Raw genomic sequence first — 24,022 nt, 5'->3', positions numbered from 1 at the left:
TCAGGACATTAACACGGAAAATAAATTCAAACCAGTATCAATACATTTCACGTTACCTAATCACAGAAGGCACGACGTAACAAATAACAGGCATTACCAAGACACCAACAGACATCAACATTCGCTTAAGAACGGAGGAAGCCTGCATAAGACAACTTTCAACAGCAGAACCCTGGGGACTGAACAGAAGACGCTAAAATGGCGAAAACTAGAGTTACACCAAGGAAAAGGAACAGAGAAGGAACAATAAGAATCAATTGCACTAAATGCAACAAGAATTTTGCCAACATAGGAACACTGAAAAGACACAACAGAACTTTTCATGAAGGAACGTCCAGAATTTCAACTGCAAACATCTGCGAAGCGAATTTCACCAGGAAATATAATATCAAAAAACATATCCGAGAAAAACATAATGGAAGAGACCAAGAAAATTACACAGAAACTACAGGAACACCAAAACAGATGGCCATCCAAGTTGAAAAATGGGTGCCACCTTTTGAGGCAAGAAAATGGGACAGTACAAAGAAACCCACATTTAGGATTATTGCCGGAAAATCAGCAGTGACCTACCCAGAAAAGAAAGAAAAAACATCACAAATTTTGGAAAGTGATTTATACCTATCGGATTCAAATAGCACAATTATTAATTCTCAAATGCAAACCACTCCAATAGACTGGAAAAATATCGTACCAATAGTTACGGCTATTTAACAGAAAAGAAATCCTACCACCAACAGACGTACCATCATTATGAAAGATGGGATCAGTACACAACGAACAATTATAATTATTTAGACACATCTGCAAAGAAAAGCCAGACATCCATGATAGACCTAACTGAAGATGATAGCATAATTGACCTATGCACCAGTAACACCACCTTATGCTAACCATATACAGAACATTTAATATCAATCTATTTATAACTTGAAACACTTTCGTTTCAAATCTATTTTTAATTATTCTATTTTTATTTGTACAATAATAACCACCATTACGTTACTAATACCTACCATTGTCAATTATAACGTCACTTTATATGCACCACTTTGAGTACCTCAGGCAGAATAAATTGTATATAAATTGTCCTGAAGACGCCTGCCTTGCAGGTGAAACATGTAGACCTTAGATAATAAAAATTGCAGACCATTTGAAGTGTTGTTGTCAATTTTAATATTACAATATATTAAAAGGTTAAACTTTTTTGTTAAGGTAGATTAATTATTATGCTGTTGTCATCAGATTAACTTCAAACTCTGTATACATCTTCATTATGATGTAAACCTACTAAAATAAAATTTCAAATTTATGATTCATGATTCATCTATATTTACAAAATGTTGACTGGTGACAATAGTCCAATTAATCAAAGGAGTGAATATATCTTTAACTGTGTAAACAAAATTGTTTGTTTTTAGGTTCTGATGAAATGGCTGTTGATACCACTGGATCTCAGAGAAGTCAAGAATCAGAAATTCCTGATTTAGGGGTCAGATGTCCCCTGTGGTGTGAATGAGGTAAATTATTTGGCAACTAGTATATATCTCTGATTATATTGTCTTGAGATAATTGTTTGCGATGATGAAATAAGTAATTGTCATCTTAAAAAAAAAAATATAGTCAAATATCACAATTTGTGCAAAAAGAAATAACACAAAATAAAGTGAAATATGAATGTTATGATTGCACTGGAAAGAAGGAAATTTGATATTATTGTTGACCACATTCTGATTCTTTGCTATTAAACTCTCTAGGAGTCTCCACATTCACAGCCAAAAAAAAACCCAGGTTTTCTTTATTTGAAAAAAGGTTTGATACTATCAGTAAAAGTTTTTAATTAATATAAGCTTATTATATTTGAGTATTTCTGAATTTTCTTATTATTTAATAGTACATTAGCAAAGTAGTTGTCTAAATGGTGAATTGGCACATTTATAAAGACTTGCCCAAAATGACAGTGATAAATATGCAGAAAATGTATTGATTATATAGAAGATGCAAAACATATATATATTCCTTGTTTAAAAAAAAAAATGTGAATTTTTATTCCCCATTTATGGGGCATTATGTTTTCTGGTTTGTGCGTCTGTCCGTTCGTTCGTTCATCTGTATGTTCGTTCGTCCGTGTGTCTGTCCCGTTTCAGGTTAAAGATTTTTGTCAAGATAGTTTTTGATGAAGTTGAAGTCCAATCAACTTGAAACTTAGTACACATGTTCCCTATGATATGATTTTTCTAATTTAAATAAGAAGAAAAATTATGATTGCCAATGAGATAACTCACCACAAGTGACCAAATGACACAGAAATTAACAACTTAGGTCACTGTACGACCTTCAACAATGAGCAAGACTCATACTTCATAGTCAGCTATAAAAGGCCCTAGAATCAACTAGGTTTCAACTTGGACTGCTGGGCATTTAATTTAGCGTGAATTTAGCTATGAAACAACAAAGCAACAATATATATCTTAAATGGCTGTCTATGAGAAAACCATGCAGATGGCTATCCATGCAAGGTTGTTAGATTTTGATGAAACTTTGCTTAAATGATCAAGTTGACCTCATATGAAAGTCATGATAGTTTGATGTCCTAGGTCAATGGTTACCATGGTAACGGGATGGACAATGGATTTTACCAAGCTCATTAACAGATCCACTTCATCAAATGCACCTATTTCATTGATTTCTTTAATTAAAAAAAATGACAATAACACTTCTGGAAGTTTAAATACATTTATAACACCCAAAGGCATGTTTATGAAGTATAAATAGCACAATTTCATAAAACATAATAGTATAAAGAAAAAAGACAGGCGAGGAAAATGCATAATTGTTTACAAATATGACTTTTTTTTAGCTAAAAACACAAAAACAGGCACTGTGTCCCAAAAAACGCTTTAAAATGATCTATTTTTTTTTCATAAGCATTCCATTTCCAAAGATTTAAACTGTAATGAATGGAATTTTGTTGCAAATTAATTTTAGAGAAATTATGATATCAGCAAAAGCCCCCCCCCCCCCCCCCCTTTTTTAGGCATTTTGACAATACATAGTGAAAATTCTGATATACCTAAAAAATAATGCATTTTAAATTAAGAGCTGAATTAAACAGATTCCAAACTCAAACATGTTTAAAAGAAGGTACTTTTAAGTTAAAAAGATTTAGTTAATGGAAAAATAATGAGAAGCTTAGCTAAACATAAGGGGAGGCTTGAACTGGCCAAGGTAATATTTTTTTTTGCCTTTCTGACAGACTCTGAAAGGTTATTAAGTCTTAACAAAGTGTTATATGATTAAATTGAAGTCAGCTTTATAAAATATTGACCAAAAAAATTCTTTTTTAATTTAACATATTAAAAAAATCAAAGTTTTGCGGACATAAAGTGTGTATCTGAATGGTAAAAAAAAATGACGTTTGCAACACATTTTATTGCTGTTGATAAAATTACAATTACAAAATCAATTATTTGTGTGAGTACAGTACACACTTGCAGATAGTCCTGATAAATGTCTGACATGCTGAACATTTAGATCCAAAGTTGTGATGGATCATCTGCATTGATCAATGGACGAGGTGAAAAAACAGGTGTAAAAAAATCGTCAAATTTATATAAAGGGTAATAAAGTTACACAAGAGAGTAAAACATTAAATTAAATCTGACAGTATCAATTAATAATGTTCATTTTACAATAAAATTATCAGTATGTTATGAAGACTTGTCATTATATTTTTGGAAGTTTTAAACTCTTTTTTTTTCTTTGAACTTATATCATAATACAAAACTAGAAAAGATTAATGTATCAAACTGTACTCACTTATTTAAAACAACTTTTTAAATTAATGTACAATCTAGTATCTTATGTTTATCTTTGGATGCATAAATATATGATATTTAGAGGTATTCATTACTATTGTCATAATTGATAAGAATCAAGGTGTCATGGTTGTATTATAATTAATATAGTATGGCCAAAGTTCCATAACTCTTCCAAAAATGTTTTTTTTTTCGAACAGTCTAAGAGTTAAAGTTTACTTAAATTTCAATGTAATATATCTCATATCAATTGTTAAAAATAATTCTCAATTAACAGGTCAATGATGATGAAAACAATTTCAAAGGTACATGTATGATCAATAACCTAAACAGTCAATACAGAAACAATTTCAGACAAAATAGTATTGTGTTCATTTGCCTCTAAACTGCTAAGAACATTTTGAAGGTCTTCATCATCTTCTTGGTTATCTTCAATTTTGACAAGCTTGACAGATTTATCTTTAGATTTGTCCCACTGTCTGTTTTTTCATGCACAGGTTTCCAAAGAAACTTCTAATTTGCTGATGGGAAAGCCACTCAGATGGTGAGAATATTCTATCTCCTTGCAAATCTGTCTCATTTCTCATTTGTTTGGAAACTGTATATGGACTAGGTTTTTTCCCCGACTCTTCCCCAACATTGAATAACACAATCAAATACTCCTTCACTTTGGGTGAAAATCTGACTGCCTTTTTCCTCTTTTTCAATGCATAACCAGGAGCCTGACTGTAATTGTTATTAGTTTGAACTTGCATTTGTTCTGACCCAACAGTAGACATCAAAGGTTTATTTAAAAATCTAATATCCTGACATTTAGAATACCATAAGCCTTTTACATGTATCGGAAATATTATCAATTTTTTCATTGTCAAATACATGTTTACCAATGGAAATGTGTGTTATTAATTGGTCTTCTTTCTTGAATACTAAAAGGTAATCTGGTTCAAAGCATGGGAAAGTAGAATTCTGCTTAATAGCTTTTTTGGAAGCTGGTTTTTCTTCTGGTTGTTTTGGATCTCCAATTGTCTGTAAAAAATATTAACATGCTATAAGTAATTTTTACATCATGATGAGAACTTTAAGAGTATTCTTTTTTTGATAACACTAAGAAAATATAATACATCCCTTTTAATTGATTTTGCAATTCATTTTAAGTTGTCCTTAGATGAAACACTCATCTCTGTACTAGACCATCAAACTGAACAAAATCATTAACAGTGCATAACTCTTAAATTTCAACATCCTACATGTGTGTAGGTATATTATCGTTTATTTTACATTTTTCATTACCAACATAAGTTATGTATAATTATGTATATGGTCTTACTCCATTAATGAAGCATGCTTTTAGAAATATATTTTTTTAATCTTTTATATGAACTGGTGACATTATCATCGCATACATTGTACATGTATAGAGTAAGCATGGCAAAAAGTGGTAGAATCATGATCAGTATTTTTGTAATTACTGTTGCACATTCATTTAAAAGACCCTCTAGCAATTGTCAAGTTGAAAAACATGAATATAAGCCCTGTTCATTGACAATTTGCATTTTTCTATGTATTGTGTGATTTTGTCCCATGTACATTTATACTCCCATATCCCTTTATTTTCAATTCTTTTAATTATATTAATTTTCAAATGTATTATAAATTGAGCAATAAATTCTTACCAAATTAGTATCAAATATCATCAACTTGTTGGATATTCTTGTCATATCTGTTGCTTTTACAAGTTCACCTTCAATACCATAAGCCTTGTATGCTATCATGCCTTCATCTTCAAAGCTGAAATTATTGAATTTTGAAATCTGTAGGTTCTTTATCTGTCCATACAAAACTGGTTGTGTTTCAGATGCTACTGTCACCACGGAAATGTATGTATTTCTTATACCTCCATGACTTTCAAGAGCTTGTTTCATCTCCATACCATTGGTGATGTCATTACCTTCATTTATGAAATTCAGCATATGAAGCCTACAAGTTCCTGTCCTTGAGTCACATAGATCTTTGCCTGACTGGGCTTCACTGAAATTGTATTGCTTTACATTCAATGACAAATCATTACGAATTTCCATAGATAAGACAGCAATGGTAAGGCATGGTAACACCCAGCATTATCAGACCTGATGTAAACATCTCTTAGGTGTGGATGAATGGACTTCAGCATTTTAAATGCACATACTGAAAATCTGAGATACTATGTGCCAACCCTGCTTTTGTTCTTCTACAATGTGTACCATTGAATATATGTCATAGTTCTTATCATCTTCATCATTGCTATCATTTTCAGATTGTGGTTTTCTGACAAGGGCACAGATCATGTGCCAACTGATACCTTGTTTCCCAAACCATTCACTCTGAGTTTCTCGGAAAGTTTGTTGAATATATTTCATGGCCCAATCAGCAATAATCAATACTTCATGTGATTGTAGGTTTTGAAGTAGGTCCTTTTTGCAGGAGTCTTGATTCACTGTTCTGATTAAATGATCCCTCCATGCCCCAAATTTTTTCTGTTGATACTGAGATGTCATGTTCAAATTCCTCTTTTTCTTTTGAGTTAATGTCTGGAAAATTTGAGGTCATAAGGTTTTGAAGTTCATCTTTAATTTGGTACATCCTACTGCAAGGTTGACATGTTGTTGTGTGCACATGTTCACAACCCTTTTCTGATAATGCTAAGTGAATGCAATGTTCATTGCAATCACTTTCTGATGACAGGTGATTTTGAAATTCATTCTTTAGATGTAATTTTTAAGGTGTCTAAACTTTCATTCAGATCATCTACTTTACTTGTTATCATACCATTTGTGCCAAGATTTGATACCACTTTCTTTAAAGTATCAATACTATCCATGCCATCACTAATGTAGTTGTCTAGTCCATGTAGGGATTTTAATTTGTTAGGCAGCACAAGCTTTTATGATCTTGAACTGAGTTGCTCTACATGGTGGAATGATGGAGTTCTCCTTGCAGTAGTTGGTATAAGCATTGATGAGTCGTGATGCAATCATGGTTCTTATTACTTTGGTACTTTAACAACCAAGCCTGATGACAGTTTTAGATGTCTTGATCCAAATCCAACAACTTGAAGGTAGCATGGGGAAGAAATAAATTCAATGAAATGATGGATTTTCTGTTTGGCAAGCGTATGCGTGTTATCTTTGGTGGAGTTTACATATTGTCCTGGTCCATGAGTTTGCTGCATATTTTCTTGCTGCATCAATTTTATATATAGTCAATCCTTGAATGAAGGATAACAGTTCAGATTTTGAATACTTCTCCACAATCAAAGACAAAACCTGGACTTTGGTAGTGTGATCTTCTGCCTTGTTGTAAGCTGATATGATAGTCCTCAGTTAATGCATCTTTTGCTTTGATTCTGAGGTCTTCAATTTCATGCTATGGCATACTTGTGTCATCAGTTCTAAACCTTGGGATGGAGCAATGTTTTCACACACTATTTCAAATGCTGAACGTGCTTGCCTTATATAGTACATTTTAGTAGAATACTGTAGCTCTTCAAATTTTATAGATGCTTGAGATCTAAGAGTTGGGTACTGCCCATTAGACATAACTTTCATTGCCCAGTTAAATATTTCTTTCTGTGACCTCTCATCTCTGGACCAACTTGATGTTGCTGTTGCCTGTGATATTGTCTGTGATGAAAACAAATCAGGTTCTGAAAATAAAACGATTTTATGAAATTCATTTCTCACACATTACATTGCATCTGAAAATCATTTCTATACAAATTTCAGTTCATTTATTTATCACAACATTAACCTTGAACTTGAATGTAGTGGCCTCAAAAGCAATAAGCACTATTATCGCTATTTTGTGCATTTTTCCTTTAATCTTTTTTTGTGATAATTTTCATATCATGCTTCTCGCTTGAGATGGAAAAAACTATCACTAGAAACTAAGCATGCACGTGGCGTTGCTAACGAAATTGACATGAAATTGACAACGTCGTCATAGGTAAAATAGCGATAAATAGATTAATCATTGGTCATCTCAACTCGATTGCTTTTCTCACTTTCGCTGTACCAGCTCAAGCGAGAAAATTAATCTCGTTGAGATGATCAACGATAATCTATAATTATTAAATAATATGTAAAATAGGATAATTAAGAACCTATAGCTATCAAGCAATTATTTGGTTCATGTTATTTTTTTTGTATATTATTTTTAATGACAAAATTGAGGTCAAGTTTAATATGTACAATTTTTACTTTAATTTGCTGCTTCTTTGTGGTCCTTGATGGATAGAAAAATGATTTGTTTTCGTTTCTGTGTACGTAATAACGGTTAAACATAGCTTTATAAACAAGTGAATCTGTGAGCTAATGCATATGCTCACTAATGATACCCCCGCTAAAAGAAAAGGGTAAACAGGAAGTTGTTAAGTGTCGAATCTAAAAACTTATCACTGGGTAAAGCTTGCAAAATTTTAATTTAAACCTTGATACCAAGTTGCAGAAAGCCTTGACATGTAGTTTCTGAGAAAAATGCAATGAAAATTTATAACTTGGCTATTACATGTATATATGTAAAAATTTGCAAGTGTTTGATAAACAGGAAGTTGTTGAGTGATGAATCTTAAACACACATCACATGGTATAGCTTCCTTATATAAAACCTTGATAATAAATTTCAGAAAGGTGTGATCTGGAGTTCCTGAGAAAAATGTGACGAAAATTTACAACTTTGGGTATTATGTGTTAAAATAGATGTATGTAAGTGTTCAGTAAACAGGAAGTTGTTAATTGATGAATCTGAAAACACATCACACAGTATAGCTGACTCATATAACCTTGAAACCAAATTTCAGAAAGCTGTGATCTGTACTTCCTGAGAAAATTGTGACGAAAAATTTACAACTTTGCTATTATGTGTTAAAATATATAAGTCTTCGGTAAACAGGAAGTTGTTGTGTGATGAATCTTAAAATGCATCACACAGTATAGCTCACTTATAAATATAAACCTCAAAACAAAACTTCAGAAAGCTGTGATATGTACATCCTGAGAAAATGCGAAGAAAATTTCGGTAAACAGGAAGTTGTTGAGTGATGCATCTGAAAATGAAGTATAGCTCCCTCATATAAACCTTGAAACCAAATTTCAGAAATCCTTGTAATGTAGTTCCTCAAAAAAATGCAACGAAAAATATTTATGGGACGGAAGGACGGACGGATGGACTGACTGACAGACAGAGGTATACCCCCAATTTTTTAAAGCGTGGGTATAATTATAGTACATATATATATTATAAATAAGATGTGGTATGAGTGCCAGAATGTTTTTATTGGTGACAAAATTGAGGTAAAATTTGACTAGTGACAAGAACAAATGTTACAAGAGTACACACACCAGTGTTAATAGTATTTAGCATTCTGAGAGTATAACATAGAACTGAGAATCAACTCACTGAAGGATATCCCTACATCCCATATTTAATAAACTAAATTAGTTCAATTATCTCCCTTGACAAAATTCAGACAGGAGTTTATTTCCTTCATGCCCATTCCCAGGCTGTATAATTTAACTGTGTAAAGTTTCATCAATATTGTTTAAGCTTTTAAGTTACACTTAGACCTCTTGCCACATATTGCAATATTAAAAGAAGTGCATTCAATTATCTCCCTTAAATATTTCAGACCAGGATTTTTTTTTTCGTGCACATTCTCAGGTAGTGTACTGCAAATGTGTAAATATGAATTAAGCCATTATGGATGAGTTGCACATATGAGATATGTTGCCACATATTGCAATATTAAACTAAGTATGTTTAATTATTTCCCTTGAAATATTTCTGACCAGGAATTTTTTTCTTCATGGACATCCTCAGATTGTTTATTGCATCTGTGTAAAGTTTCATCAGTATCTATCCTTTTGTTGAGGTATTGTGCTTACAGGAAATATGGACAGATAGACAGAGTACTTCCTATTTACCCTCTAAAACTTTGTATGTTGGGTATAATAAAAACAAACCTAAATTGCATAGTTTTTTTTAAATGAAAAAGAGACAAAAAGTGCAATTTTAGTAAACAGATATTATACCTGAATCCATAGACATTGCAGTATCCATCATGATATCTTCAAGTTTGCCATCAGCTGCAAATTCTGTAAAAAAGAATAAAAAATATACTGATTTTGATAAATAATGCTATATATGACATCACAATGATCATTGTTTGATGGATTTATTTCCACAATTTATGTTTAATGGACTTGATGTGTTTCTTATTTGTATTTTTTTGTTTATTGTTTTTTGTTAAATATAAATCTGGCTGCTGGTTTTTTCATACATGTTATTGTATCATGTGTATAGACCAGGCAATTTCAATTGTTTTTTTTATTAAGTCATGTTATGGCATATAAAACTCTAAAAATAGTTCAGAGTTTTGCCTATTGATGACAATACAGTACCCTTAAATCTATTACATTAACAGAATTTAGTCTATCTGCATTCTGAGAGTATTGCATGGCAATAAGTATAGTTCCCTTTTAGTTAAAATGCATTGTTCCCGAAAACAAAATTCGAACTTGATACATGTAAAAAAAACTAAATATACCATATATCAAATCAATATAACGGTAGTCGAGCATGACTAAAAAAAAGTGCAGAAAATTGATTCATTGTGTGATTTTCTAAGTACAATGATCATATAAATCTGAAAAATATCATCAAATCAGAACAAAATTTAAACTTGATCTATAACTTGTAATGGTTTGACCATAAACCAAATATCAAATCAAAATTTTTAAGTATGAAAAAAAAATAGTGGAAAATTTATTTCTTGCATTAATTTTCCATGTCTGATGACCATAACTCTGCAAAGAATCATCATACAGAAACACAATTCACATTTGACCTGTAACTTGTCAAGGTTTAACTACATGCCAAATTTCAAGTCAATGTTTTTAAGCAATTAAAAAAAGATCAAAAAACAAAATGTGAAAAACCAACAATTTGAGAACATCAGAGTGAATTTTTAAGTCCAAGGACCATAACTCTGCAAAAAAAAAAATACCAGACCGGAACTCAATTCAAACTTTTTCTATAACTTTTCATGGTTAAACTATATGGCAAATGTGAAGTCTACCTTCAAGCATGATGAAAAAAGGGCGGAAAACAAATTACTTATGTGATTTTTCTAAGTTCAAGGGCCACAACTCAGCAAAAAATCATCAGAAGGGAACTAAACTAGCACCTGATCTCCTACTTGTAATGGTTATATTAATTATTATATACCAAATTTCTAACCAATATCTTCAAAAAAGAAGATGTGGTGTGATTGCCAAAGGGATAGCTCTTCACAAGATTCAAAATGACATAGAAATTAACAACCATAGGTCACTGTACAGCCTTCCGGAACACCTAATTTCACTCCTGTTTTTCAGTGGAGTTCATGTTATTTCTTATTTCTTATTTATTATTGTTGTTGTTAATTTCTTTTGGTTTTTTGAGTTTGTATTATCTCCTTGGTTTTGGTTGTAATTGTCTTCAATAATGAGCAAAGTGCATACCCCATAGTCAGTGACCAGAGTAAAACAATTCAAACAAGAGACCATCAAGCATGACAAAAAAGTGTGGAAAGCTGATTTGCCAGACAGACAGACGGACAGAGTGCAAACCCTAAAGTCCACTTAAACTTTGTTGGTAGGGGACTAATAAAGATAAACTGAAAATGGCAGAAATGTTCAATACATTAGCATGATCAAAAGCCAAATCTAAATCAATATAGATTTGCAATTGCCAAGTTCACATCCCAACAACTATTGGTATTAATTATTTCCTTCTCAAAAGTCTTCATAAAGCTTAAATTATAACATTGTGTGTTAAATGTTTAAAAAACACCATTTAAAAATCATACCTGTATTACTTATTGCAGAACAAGCTTCAGAATTGTTGTCTTCTTCATTTTCACCATTTCCAGTCACAAGCTCTAAAAAAAATATTATTCTAAATATTATGCATTGTATGTCTATGTCTATGTCACTCCTTTTTAGATAATGAAGCATGAAATATGAAAATTATTATTTTAGGGCTATTCAAAATAACCTTCATACAGTTAAATTTAACTAGAATTGTGAGATATTCACACATGGATAATATGACATGACATATGACATGATAAGTGATATATTATGGCATGGCATATAACATTATGACATAATATATGACATGACATATTTCATGACATGTGACATGACACATAACATGACATGTGACATGACATTTCATGACATGTGACATAACATACATGACACATAACATGACATGTGACATGGCATATTTCATGACATGTGACATAACATACATGACAAATAACACGACATATGCCATGACATGACATAAGACATGAGAAACAGAGATGCCTATTTTTTTACTTTTGATTTTTCATGTCTTCAAAAGGTCTGCTATCTATTGTGCTGATGTTATCAAGCAATGCACATTAAACGGTTGCAATCCTTAAAATAAACTTTTGAAGTAGAGATCATTTTGGTCATAATGTAGCTTTTAGTGTCTGACACAACCGAAATTCAAGCAGCTAGGGCACATATACAATCATAATTTTATCAGTTGATTATTCACATGTTTATTTTTGTTTTGTTGTTTTGAATTCATATATTGTATTAACATGTAAATACATGTATGTTTTTATATATATTGACAAATACCTATTGTACCAGTTACATTTTCAACTGTATCAATCCTGTCTGTTGCATTTTCAAGAAAACTGCATATTTCTAAAATTTATAAAAAAAATATATAATAGATTTTAGTAATTCTAAATTCACAGTATACATATAATTACAATCATGTTAATTATGGTTATCAATAAAAACTACAAATGTGAGTTAACTCAGATAAGGATGCAATGTCACACTTTAAACTTGATATTGGTCATTTCCATTATCTCCCTTGAAATATATTGGATAGTCCCACAGTATTATCTTCAAGTACAGAGTGTGTAAAGAATTATCAGTATCAGTATATCTAATGATAAATTCTGCTTTCTAGACATATGAACAGACAAAAGGACAGGATGATTTATATACTCCCTAGAACAGTGTTGAGGGGGTGTTACAATGTATAAACCTATTTGAAAGTAAAGTTTTCCATTAATGGTATTCATTTTTGTGATGTGCTTTAGTTTGCAGTTTAATGGGACTTAAATTTGATTTAAACCAAAAACTATAACCTGATTAGCTGGAAAAAATCTGAAACTCTGCATGATCTATGTATCACTTTTAAATTTTTTAACCAAACTTAAACATGGTTCTTATGGTACTAATTCATCAAACTGAAAACTCATCTTTGTAGACATGTAACAACAATTGATAATGTCAATGTCATAATGCAATTTATATCATTTTTACAGCTAGATGTACCTCTTAGTTCTTCTTTCATATGTGTTCCTATCTGTAACTCATTCTTGTGAGACTCAATACATCTGCGACAGACACCTGTAAATAAAAAAAATGAACATTGTTGCATTTATAAATTACCAACAGACATAATGTGGAACATATATTGTTCATGTACCACTTTGATGTTTTTCATATTATTAATGAAAGTTCAATTGATAATTATATTAGTGAAGATTGCATACAATAGACTGATTTAAGAGTACATACATGTACATAAATAACAAATAGCACAAAACTTTCTTAACTTTTATGATCATGATGAATCTGAAAAGGTCAAGGTACAACATGTAAGTATGATCTACTAGAGAGTCCATATTATAAATCTCTGATTCAGTAGCCTACAATATGTCCTTTCTTCAGTACATGTACATTCTTTTACTGCCTAACAGGGGCCACTTTAGTGCTGTTCTGAATGTTTTAAGTGATAATCATGTAGGCATAAAAAGGATACATTGTTCTTTCTATATGCAATATATACAAAATGTACATTGTCCCATGTACATTTCCTCCATATCCCTTTATTTACACATGTACAATGTAAATGTTTATGTAAAATTTTTAAATGATTTTATTATTTTATAAATATATACATGTACCAAATATGGAAATTTTTATACATGTAACCAACAATACCTCATATCTGGACTTAAAACAGTGCTTAACCCTTAGTGTGTCCTTATGTTGGACACACAAAAGTGTAGAAATGTAGGTCAGGAGGCAATAACTCAACTTTATCACATATTTGTTACAAATACATAGAGTTTTGCATACATTGTATGTAATAACCACATAATTGCCCTAGCCATATTGATGCCCGGGGCAAATAACCGGCCTGAACCAGGGCCAATATGGGCTTCCTATGCTATTCCAATGGGAGAGCCATATCTGCCCTCGCGTGCAAAATCAATATTGGCCCTCTCGTGCAAAAGCCCTCAATTTTCTGTTTGAAGAGTCATGTACAATCTGTGAGACTTACTCAATGTTTAAATATTACCCTATGCTGTTTACAAAAAAATATCAGCGTTCAAACGAAATGAATAATTCTTTTATTTTTGGAGCGACGTTCTATATAATGACGTCTTTGCTAGTAACAATAAGTCTTCGTTCATTGTCGGAAAGGACCAGATGTGGTTACGTAAATTATTGAGGAATCTTGAAAATGTGACAAATAAAGAATGAAGAACGAATATACAAAAACAAATGACAGAAATAAAATAAACAAATAAACACTCTTTATTCAATGTTTACTCTTTAGCTCGTTTAATTTTCAATTGCTAAATATGTGATAAATATATTATTACATGGCATTTTCCATATCGGCCCTATTATCAGCCCGAGACTCCCATATCGAACCGAGGGCTTTTGCCATGTAATAATCTATAAATATTCCATTTTGTCATATACATGTTATTGTATAGTGGAGATTACTCTGACATCCAACGGCTATTTTGCCAGACAAGCTTGGGCCGTGGGACCCCGGCCCCAGCTTGTCTGGCAAAACAGCCGTTGGACGTCAAAGTAATCTCGGACTAGTTATTGTAGGGATAAATATACATTGCATTGAGTTTATAAAAATAAAACATTCAAGCTATAAAAGTTGCCATTTGTATCAGTTACTGAGTTAGTGTTGGCCTGTCGCTGTACAGTCTTTTTATACGACCGCAAATTTTGAAAAAATTTTCGTCGTATATTGCTATCACGTTGGCGTCGGCGTCGTCGTCGTCGTCGTCGTCGTCGTCGGCGTCGTCGTCGTCGTCGTCGTCCGGCGTCCGAATACTTTTAGTTTTCGCACTCTAACTTTAGTAAAAGTGAATAGAAATCTATGAAATTTTAACACAAGGTTTATGACCATAAAAGGAAGGTTGGTATTGATTTTGGGAGTTTTGGTCCCAACATTTTAGGAATAAGGGGCCAAAAAGGGCCCAAATAAGCATTTTCTTGGTTTTCGCACCATAACTTTAGTTTAAGTTAATAGAAATCTATGAAATTTTGACACAAGGTTTATGACCACAAAAGAAAGATTGGGATTGATTTTGGGAGTTTTGGTTTCAATAGTTTAGGAATAAGGGGCCAATAAAGGGCCCAAATAAGCATTTTTCTTGGTTTTTGCACAATAACCTTAGGTTAAGTAAATAGAAATCTATGAAATTTAAACACAATGTTTATGACCACAAAAGGAAGGTTGGTATTGATTTTGGTAGTTTAGGACCCAACAGTTTAGGAATTAGGGGCCAAAAAGGGACCCAAATAAGCATTTTTCTTGGTTTTCGCACTATAATGTTAGTATAAGTAAATACAAATCTATGAAATTTAAACACAAGGCTTATGACCATAAAAGGAAGGTTGGTATTGATTTTGGGAGTTTTGGTCCCAACAGTTTAGGAAAAAGGGGCCCAAAGGGTCCAAAATTAAACTTTGTATGATTTCATCAAAATTGAATAATTGGGGTTCTTTGATATGCCGAATTTAACTGTATATGTAGATTCTCAACTTTTGGTCCCGTTTTCAAATTGGTCTACATTAAGGTCCAAAGGGTCCAAAATTAAACTTAGTTTGATTTTGACAAAAAATGAATCGGTTGGGTTCTTTGATATGTTGAATCTAAAAATGTACTTAGATTCTTGATTATTGAAGTTTTTTGGTCCAGTTTTCAAATTGGTCTACATTAAGGTCCAAAGGGTCCAAAATTAAACTTTGTTTGATTTCATCAAAAATTGAATCCTTGGGGTTCTTTGATATGCCAAATCTAACTGTGTATGTAGATTCTTCATTTTTGGTCCTGTTTTCAAATTTCAAATTCTACATTAAAGTCCAAAGGGTCCAAAATTAAACTAAGTTTGATTTTAACAAAAATTGAATTCTTGGGCCTCTTTGATATGCTGAATCTAAACATGTACTTAGATTTTTGATTATGGGCCCAGTTTTCAAGTTGGTCCAAATCAGGATCTAAAATTATTATATTAAGTATTGTTTTTAATTAGAGTTATCTTTCTTTGTCCAGAATAGTAAGCAAGAAATATCCTATTGCACAATATTGTGCAATAGCAAGAATTTTTTTTAATTGGAGTTATCTTTCTTTGTCCAGAATCAACTTAAATCTTTGTTATATACAATATACAATGTATATACACTTTTTACTACCAACTGATAAATTTAAATAATCTTTACCATTCAGTGATAACAAGCAGTTATTGTTGCAAACTCCATTAGAAATTTGAATTGATATCAGTTTTGAAAAAGGGAAACGGGGATGTGAAAAAAAGGGGGGGGGGGTTAAATTTTTCTCATTTCAGATTTCATAAATAAAAAGAAAATTTCTTCAAACATTTTTTTGAGAGGATTAATATTCAACAGCATAGTGATTTGCTCAAAGACAAAAAAAAACCTTTTAAGTTCATTAGACCACATTCATTCTGTGTCAGAAACCTATGCTGTGTCAACTATTTAATTTTAGATTTAAAAAGTTTGAAGAAGAAATCTTTAATTGATTTGTAAAATCTTGGCATTTGTTTTGTGTAAAAAAAAACCCATGTAATGTCAAAAATTTGATCACAATCTAAATTCAGAGCTGTATCATGCTTGAATGTTTTGTCCATACTTGCCCCAACTGTTCAGGGTTCGACCTCTGCGGTCGTATAAAGCTGCGCCCTGCGGAGCACCTGGTTCTATTTTTTGTTATGAATTGATGTTGTTCTTTTTTGAGAAAGGGGGGGGGGGGGGGGGGGGGGGCAGGATCTTCAATAAGCAGGATTTATTTATATATTCCAAGGAAGACGAGTATCTTGCCATTTTTATATTTATAAACATATCATTATTTTTCTTACCAGAACCAACTGCTATGTTCAAGTTTAACTTGAGCCAAATTTCCCTGCTTTGCGTGAGATTGATGCCTCTGGCCACTTTAGCTGATTTTGCAATGTCATGCAATGGATGGCAGCAAGTTCTTTTCTTTCTCTTCCACTGCAGTCCATACTGTTGTCGGTGTTGGTTGCATATATATTTGTCAATCACATTTGAAAGTCTGAGACCCAACCCAGCACGATTCAGAATCAGCAGTGATTCTGGAATATTCATGTCTGTCCCACATTTGAAAAATCTTAAATGACTTATGGTGTCTTTGTTACATTCTTTTAGTGAAAACAACTCTGTCCCTTTACAATTTTCATCAAATGCACATTGGTTAAACTGTCCTGTCATCATTCTGTCATCTTTGTTGTTTGAAGTAGTTTCCCTCCTAATGTTATTTAATACTTAATTTATCTCTAATATGAAGAGTTCCTTCCTTGGGAACAAGGGGAGATAATTAACTGTTGATTGTTTTTACCTTCTTCTTCCCGTTACGAGTCGAACTCTGTATTAAAGTGTAATTGACTCGGGCGCATCTCAAACAGACAGGAGGCCACTCCTCTGGCCAAAAGTAAAAGTCCAGGAAATAATCTGGACAGTATTTACAATAAAAATATGATATTAATTACATCTATGTACACTGGTTATCCTGCTGTCTATTTCAGATGTGGCTGGGTCCAGGGGATGGTATTCACTCTGGCCCTGAAGTCCTCTAGGGATCCGGACTCCACTACAGATTCGGGGAGTTTATTCCATTCTCTAGTTGTTCGTGGAAAGAATGAGTGGTAGTATACGTCCCTCTTCACTCTAGTTTGTCTAAGTTTGTGGTTGCCCCTGGTCCTACTGTCTCCTGTCGTGTAGTATTTGGCTGGATCAATGGCAATCATCTGATGTTGAGTCTTGTAACACAGCACAAGACTCTGTTTCCATCGTCTGTGTTGCAGTGATTCCCACTGAAGTTGGTCCAGTAGCTTAGTTACACATCCAGGAGAGTTGTCCTGGTAGCAACTATAAACAAAGCGAGCTGCTCGTCTTTGTACCTGCTCTATGTCGCGTATGGTGGTGATTTGGTGAGGATCCCATACTGGGGAGGCATATTCCAGGGTTGGTCTTACGAGCGTAGAGTAGGCTGTGGCTTTTGTTGCTGGAGTACACCTCCCAAGATTTCTCCGTAAGAAGCCAAGTGTCTTTGAGGCTTTCCCTATGGTCTGGTTAATATGGTTTGTCCAGGTGAGGTCTTTGTTGATAGTGAGCCCCAGGTATTTCCCGCTGTCTATTGTCTCTAATGTGTGTCCATGGAGTGTGTAGGACGTCTGGTGTTGATGACGTCGTCCTGAGACACGGATGACTGTGCATTTCTCCGGGTGGAAACACATTTGCCACTCCTTTTCCCATTTTTCCAGCGAGGTTAGGTCTTTTTGCAGCAAGTCTGCATCTGCTGTATTCCTAATGCGGCGAAGAGTAGGCAGTCATCAGCAAACAGTCTAGCGCTTGATGTTGTTGCTTCAGGGAGGTCATTGATGTAGGCCAGAAAGAGTAAGGGGCCCATCACAGTGCCCTGGGGTACTCCAGATACCACGTCAAGAGGGTCCGACTTATGGTTTTCAAGGATCACAGACTGAGTTCTGTTAGACAGAAACTGTTTAATCCATTCCAGCTGGGGACCTCTTACCCCGTAATAATCCATTTTACGAAGAAGTCTGGCGTGTGGTACCTTATCAAAGGCCTTGGCGAAGTCTAACAGGATGATGTCTGTCTGGTCGCCGTCCTCCATGTTCTTAGCTATTTCATGTATAGTTATTACCAGCTGAGACTCGCATGACCGTTTGGTTCTAAACCCATGTTGTTCATCGCAGAGTATGTTGTTTTGGTCAAAGTGGTCCATTATAGAGCTGTGTACTATGTGTTCCAGTAGCTTACATGAGATGGATGTCAAAGAAACTGGACGGTAGTTTGCAGCTGTATGCTTTTCCCCTTTCTTAAAGACTGGGACTATGTTGGCTGTCCTCCAATCTTCTGGTACTGATCCCTGGTCCATTGACAGTTGGTACAGTCTGGTCAGGTAAGGTGAAAGTTGATCAGCCATATTCTTTAGGATGAAGGCTGGTATGTCATCCGGGCCAGTTGCCTTGAACGGTCTTAGTCCTCTAAGTAGCTTAGTGACACCATTCTGGCTGATGTTTATTGGTCTCATGGTTGGATATGGACTCTGCCCTTTATCTGGCATGTTGTTTAGGTCTTCTTGGGTGTATACTGAGTGGAATTGAGTGTTTAGTATAGCAGCTTTTGTTGGTGTGTCGCTATGTAGGTATCCATCTTTATTTTTTAGGGTTGTTATTCCTGACAATTCCTGTTTCCTACTCTTTATGTATGACCAAAATCTTTTAGGGTTCTTGTATAAATCATCTCTGACTATGTTTTGCATGAATTTTGTATGCGCTCGTCTAGACTCTCTTTGAAGTTCAGCTTTAATGTTTTTATACCGCTTCCAGTCCTTTGTTGAGTTGGTGAGTTTAGCTTTAGAGTAAGCTCTTTGCTTCTGTTTGCTTAGTCGTCTTAGTTGGGTATTCATCCAGGGATGGCTCTGTCTAGCAAGTGATGTTTTTGTTGGTACGTGTTTTTCCATGGAATCCTTTATAATTTGTTTAATTGATGTCCACATGTTGTTAATGTCATCAAAGTTTATCAAATTGACTGTCAAGGTGTTTCCCTATACTCTCCAAGTCTGCTTTCTTCCATAGGTATATTTTTCTCTTTGATGGTTTCGGTTTGTTGACATTTGCTGATATGTCCACTAATACTATGTCGTGGTCGCTATTTCCTATAGGTGGCAGTGTTTTACATCTCTCTATGTGTCCTGGATGGCTTGTAAACATCAGGTCGAGTATGTTGTTTCCTCTTGTATTGTTGTTGTTTATTTGCTGGATTGACAGGTCAGCTGACATCTGTAAAAATGCTCGATTGATTGATTGTGGTAGTTGGTTACCTTTAATCTCATTTCTTTCCCAGTTGATATCAGGTAGGTTGAAGTCACCTCCAAGGAGGAATGTGCTCCTTTTGTTGTTGTTTCTCAGATTTTGTATCTCTGATTGTTTTCTCCACATATTTACTGTCTGTTTTATTTGGTGGTCTGTAAAAGCTAGTAATTATGTACTGTTTGGTTCCTATCTTTATTTTGCCTGTTATCATTTCAGCTTCTTTGCTAATAGATACTTGGCTCATTTCCAATTCATTCTTTGCGGCTATTAGTACGCCACCATGAGGGTCTTTTTCACGGTCACGTCTAATGATGTCATATCCAAGTTCAGGTGGAAAAATTTCTCGATTACCAATTTTGTTTGATAGCCAAGTCTCTGTTCCAATAATTATATCAGGATTGGCGGTTTCTATAAGAATTGGTAGTTCAGTGCGTTTGTTCTTTATACTTTGAAAGTTTATAATGAGAGTTCTTAGAGCTTTTTTGTTCTTGTTTCCAGTTTTAGTTTGTTTGACTCTTTTTGGCGATGATGAAGCTATGGGATCTCCAATACTTATGTTACTGTCATCTTGGTTGATTGATGATGACTTGCTCTCATTTGAGATGGACAGCATTGAAAAAGTATTACTATCTGCTGAGTCAATTAGGTCGTACAAAACAGTTGTATGGTTAGGTGCATTACATACCATACAATACCAAGAGACGGAGGTATTTGCTAATTTTGAGTATTCCTGGGTGTTGATTCCTGCACATGTAGCATGGTACCATGTGTCACATTCATCACATGCAAGGGCTTTCTCACCCCATTTACATGCCTTATCACTCTTTTTTTTTTTACTCAGCTATTATTATTTTGCAACTGAATTCCAATTACATACATTTAGTGTATATTAAAATATAACACTATACAAAATTTTATTAAAAAATGAGTGACTTTTGAGGTTTTATAACCATCTAAAGTACAAGTTTTTATTCAATTTTTATAAAAAACATTTTTTAAAATTAATATACAGAAAATACAGAGGGAGAATAGAAGAATCCTTTTGCATAATATTTTAGAACAACATCTTAACTTTATGATTAAAAAAGAAAAATGAAAAATATTTATTTTGAATTACTTTTTAAACAAATCAAGAAATGTATAGATTTTAACACCATTTTAAGCAAATTTAGGACCAAAAATAGAATAACCCATAATTTACTGAATTTGAGGGAAAATGTAAATTTTCAACCACAGGTCTTTTAGATGTACCAAATACTTTATAAAAAACCCAAAATGCACTACAATCTCCAAAATACCTTTCATAATTATTTTCATATTTTGCATGGTTTTCTCATAGACAGCCATTTAATTACAAGGAAGCTGTTATGGGCTAAATTAGGTATTAGAATTAAATGCCAAGTTAATTGGTACTAGCTGCTGGGCATTGACAATTTATTATGAAATAAGCTAATAACATATACCTTTCTTTGAATAGGATGATGGATTGATGATTCTATGTGCTGTGTGTAAATATTGGCAGCATGGTATCTGTTTCTTGATCAAAGATGAAGATGAGGCACCTCAAGCTCATTTCTGTGATGTGTGTTCTGAGGTTTGTAGCATTTTTGTTTTCTTAATTTCACTTAGAAACAAAGATTTAAAAATAAAAAGGGCAGTTACATCCACTATCCAAATACATGAAACGTAATTGTTTTCAACTTATTGCATACTTTCTAGCCACAGCCAGCATCCTTTTGATTTATTTTGAAAGATTGACAATAATGTTTAAAAAAACACAAGAAGTTTGTATAATTAAGAAAACTACTATTTTAGGATAATAGTAATAATCCTCATAAGTAATTAGATGCTGCATGTTGGAGAAAATAAAACACTGCAAATTCTGACGAAAACAGTGATTGAAACCAAAAACAAAATGAATTATAGAGTTTAAGAACAAAATGTACAAACTTGTATAATACTAAGTGAATTGTTGATTAAATTTTATGTATTATACATGCATGATATAAATTAAAGAAACATATGTATAATTATTTAATTTTGATTATTTGCCTTTTTTATTATTTAGATTGACAGTCCAGACAAACAGCCAACTGATCCTTATCTGTGTGGTTTATCATCTATAGCTGTTCAGGTTTGATACTCGAGAAATCTAAATGTAGGATACCAAAATACATATGTTTGACATGCATGTAGAATAGGCTCACACTAAATAGTGCCAATCAACACAAAAAATCCAAGACGTTGGAGATTTCAATATACTGTCTTCAAAAATATCAATTGTTAGTCTAAAAAAAATATTACTGAGTAAAGACCCCATTGGCCATATTAAAGATCTGCCAAGATGCCAAATCTCCATAAAACTGTAGGATTAAAGAGGGTTCCTAGTTGCTATCTATGCAAAATTACCAAGGACAAATCTCATTAAGAATTGCTGAGGACAACCAGTCATAAGATTCCTGACTTTGTACAATCATAAATATGTTTGTTTTAAGTTTATTCTGATAACATTTGTGAAAACATGGTATACAGAAAACAATAGTAACAAAGTCACCCTCTGACACAACAATGGCCAAACATGAAGTTTCATAGAAATATATTAAAACATGTACTGAATTGTCTTTAGAATAAAAAGATTAAATTTGCTAGCAAAGCAATAATTTAATGAAAAAAAAAATCATCCCCCTTAAGAATAATATGATTTCATGTATAACACATGTTATTTAGGAGGTGCTATGACACAGATTCACGACTTTGTGTTGATCTTTCATACTGTTGTTTACTTTGTCTATGCAATCAGACAAACATTTGTCAAGGATAAATTTTTGAATTCTGGACCTTCTGTTTTTTTTTAAAACTTGATCCATGAGTAACACAAGGTGCAGAGAGAATGTACCATTAAGTTCAGTACCAGAATCAAAATTTGTTGTCAATTATATCTCTAATGCAGCTAGAATTAACAACAAAAACATAGGTTCTTAGAGCGCACATTATTTAAATAAAAGCAAGCTCACAAATACTTAACCTGGTGATGTAAAAAAATACTGCCTTTCATTATTTGGCCTTACTTTAGAATAAGATTCCAAATAGAAAGTTGCCATTATACATGAAATATTTAGACAGTTCAAAACTGATGTCATAGGTTTTGAATTTGTTGCTCAGTCTCAGCTATATGTATGATTGGCTGTTGATATTTAGAAATTAAATTGGACCTATTTCAGTTATTTCTGAGATAATAACTTCCTTTAATTATTTATAGGCCACATGCTTATGGAGAAGAACTTTAACGGCTGTACCAGAACTAAGCAGAGTTTTAGCACCAAACTTGGCCAAAAGACTTGGTGTAGAAGTCAGTGTAGCTCAAGGTCTAATGAACAGACTTGAAAAAGAAGGTTTCTTAAAGAGCAGTGGGAAAAATAAGAAGTATGTTATATCTTGTGACTTTTATTTGTTTATTTATAATTAATGGTACCTTGTAGTACTATTCTACACAGTGAAGAAGATTTTAGAATATATTAAAGTGTAAAATAGAAGTGGGAGGGTCATTCGATATATGTATGGTACATGGAAAGACAGAATTTTACTCCCCAAGATGATACATCCTATTGGAATGGAAGCCATTAAAAGAAGACCCACTTTTGATTTATCGATTGCTTGAAAAACAAGGAAAAAAAATCACATGGCAAAATAAATCTGAAGCAAGATGATGTATCAAATATCTTTGTTAAAAACATTTTTCAAACAAAACATTCAACTCTAAGACACTGATTATTTTTCTTTTGGGATAGGTTATTACACATTTTAGGCTCACTAGGGTCTGTCTCAGTAGTCCTCTGTTGTGGTTAAATTTAACAAACGTCTTCTCCTCTGAAATTACTGGGCCAATATTAACCAAACTGGGCCACAATCTCCTTTGGGGTATCTAGTTTAAAAAAAT

At 33.1% G+C, this 24,022-nt stretch overlaps 2 protein-coding genes and 1 pseudogene across 2 annotated transcripts; 1 reads left to right on the top strand and 2 right to left on the bottom strand.

Moving 5' to 3' along the window:
- Positions 1 to 1,414: 1,414 nt before the first annotated feature.
- On the top strand, positions 1,415 to 23,566 carry LOC139504968 (uncharacterized). The gene is made up of 4 exons (XM_071294839.1): positions 1,415 to 1,520; positions 21,563 to 21,679; positions 22,154 to 22,219; positions 23,345 to 23,566. The coding sequence occupies exons 2-4, from the start codon at positions 21,575 to 21,577 to the stop codon at positions 23,549 to 23,551; spliced, it is 378 nt and encodes a 125-aa protein (XP_071150940.1). The 5' UTR covers positions 1,415 to 1,520; positions 21,563 to 21,574; the 3' UTR covers positions 23,552 to 23,566.
- Positions 4,090 to 17,582, bottom strand: LOC139504967 (uncharacterized; annotated as a pseudogene).
- Positions 17,764 to 18,483, bottom strand: LOC139504969 (uncharacterized). Its single transcript, XM_071294840.1, has one exon. It carries the CDS (start codon positions 18,481 to 18,483, stop codon positions 17,764 to 17,766), a length of 720 nt encoding a protein of 239 aa, XP_071150941.1.
- Positions 23,567 to 24,022: the final 456 nt, after the last annotated feature.

This window comes from Mytilus edulis, unplaced genomic scaffold (assembly GCF_963676685.1).
Source record: "Mytilus edulis unplaced genomic scaffold, xbMytEdul2.2 SCAFFOLD_1403, whole genome shotgun sequence".
NCBI lineage: Eukaryota > Metazoa > Mollusca > Bivalvia > Mytilida > Mytilidae > Mytilus > Mytilus edulis.
The sequence above is the reverse complement of the archived record's forward strand: the minus strand, read 5'-3'. Positions and strand labels throughout refer to the sequence as shown.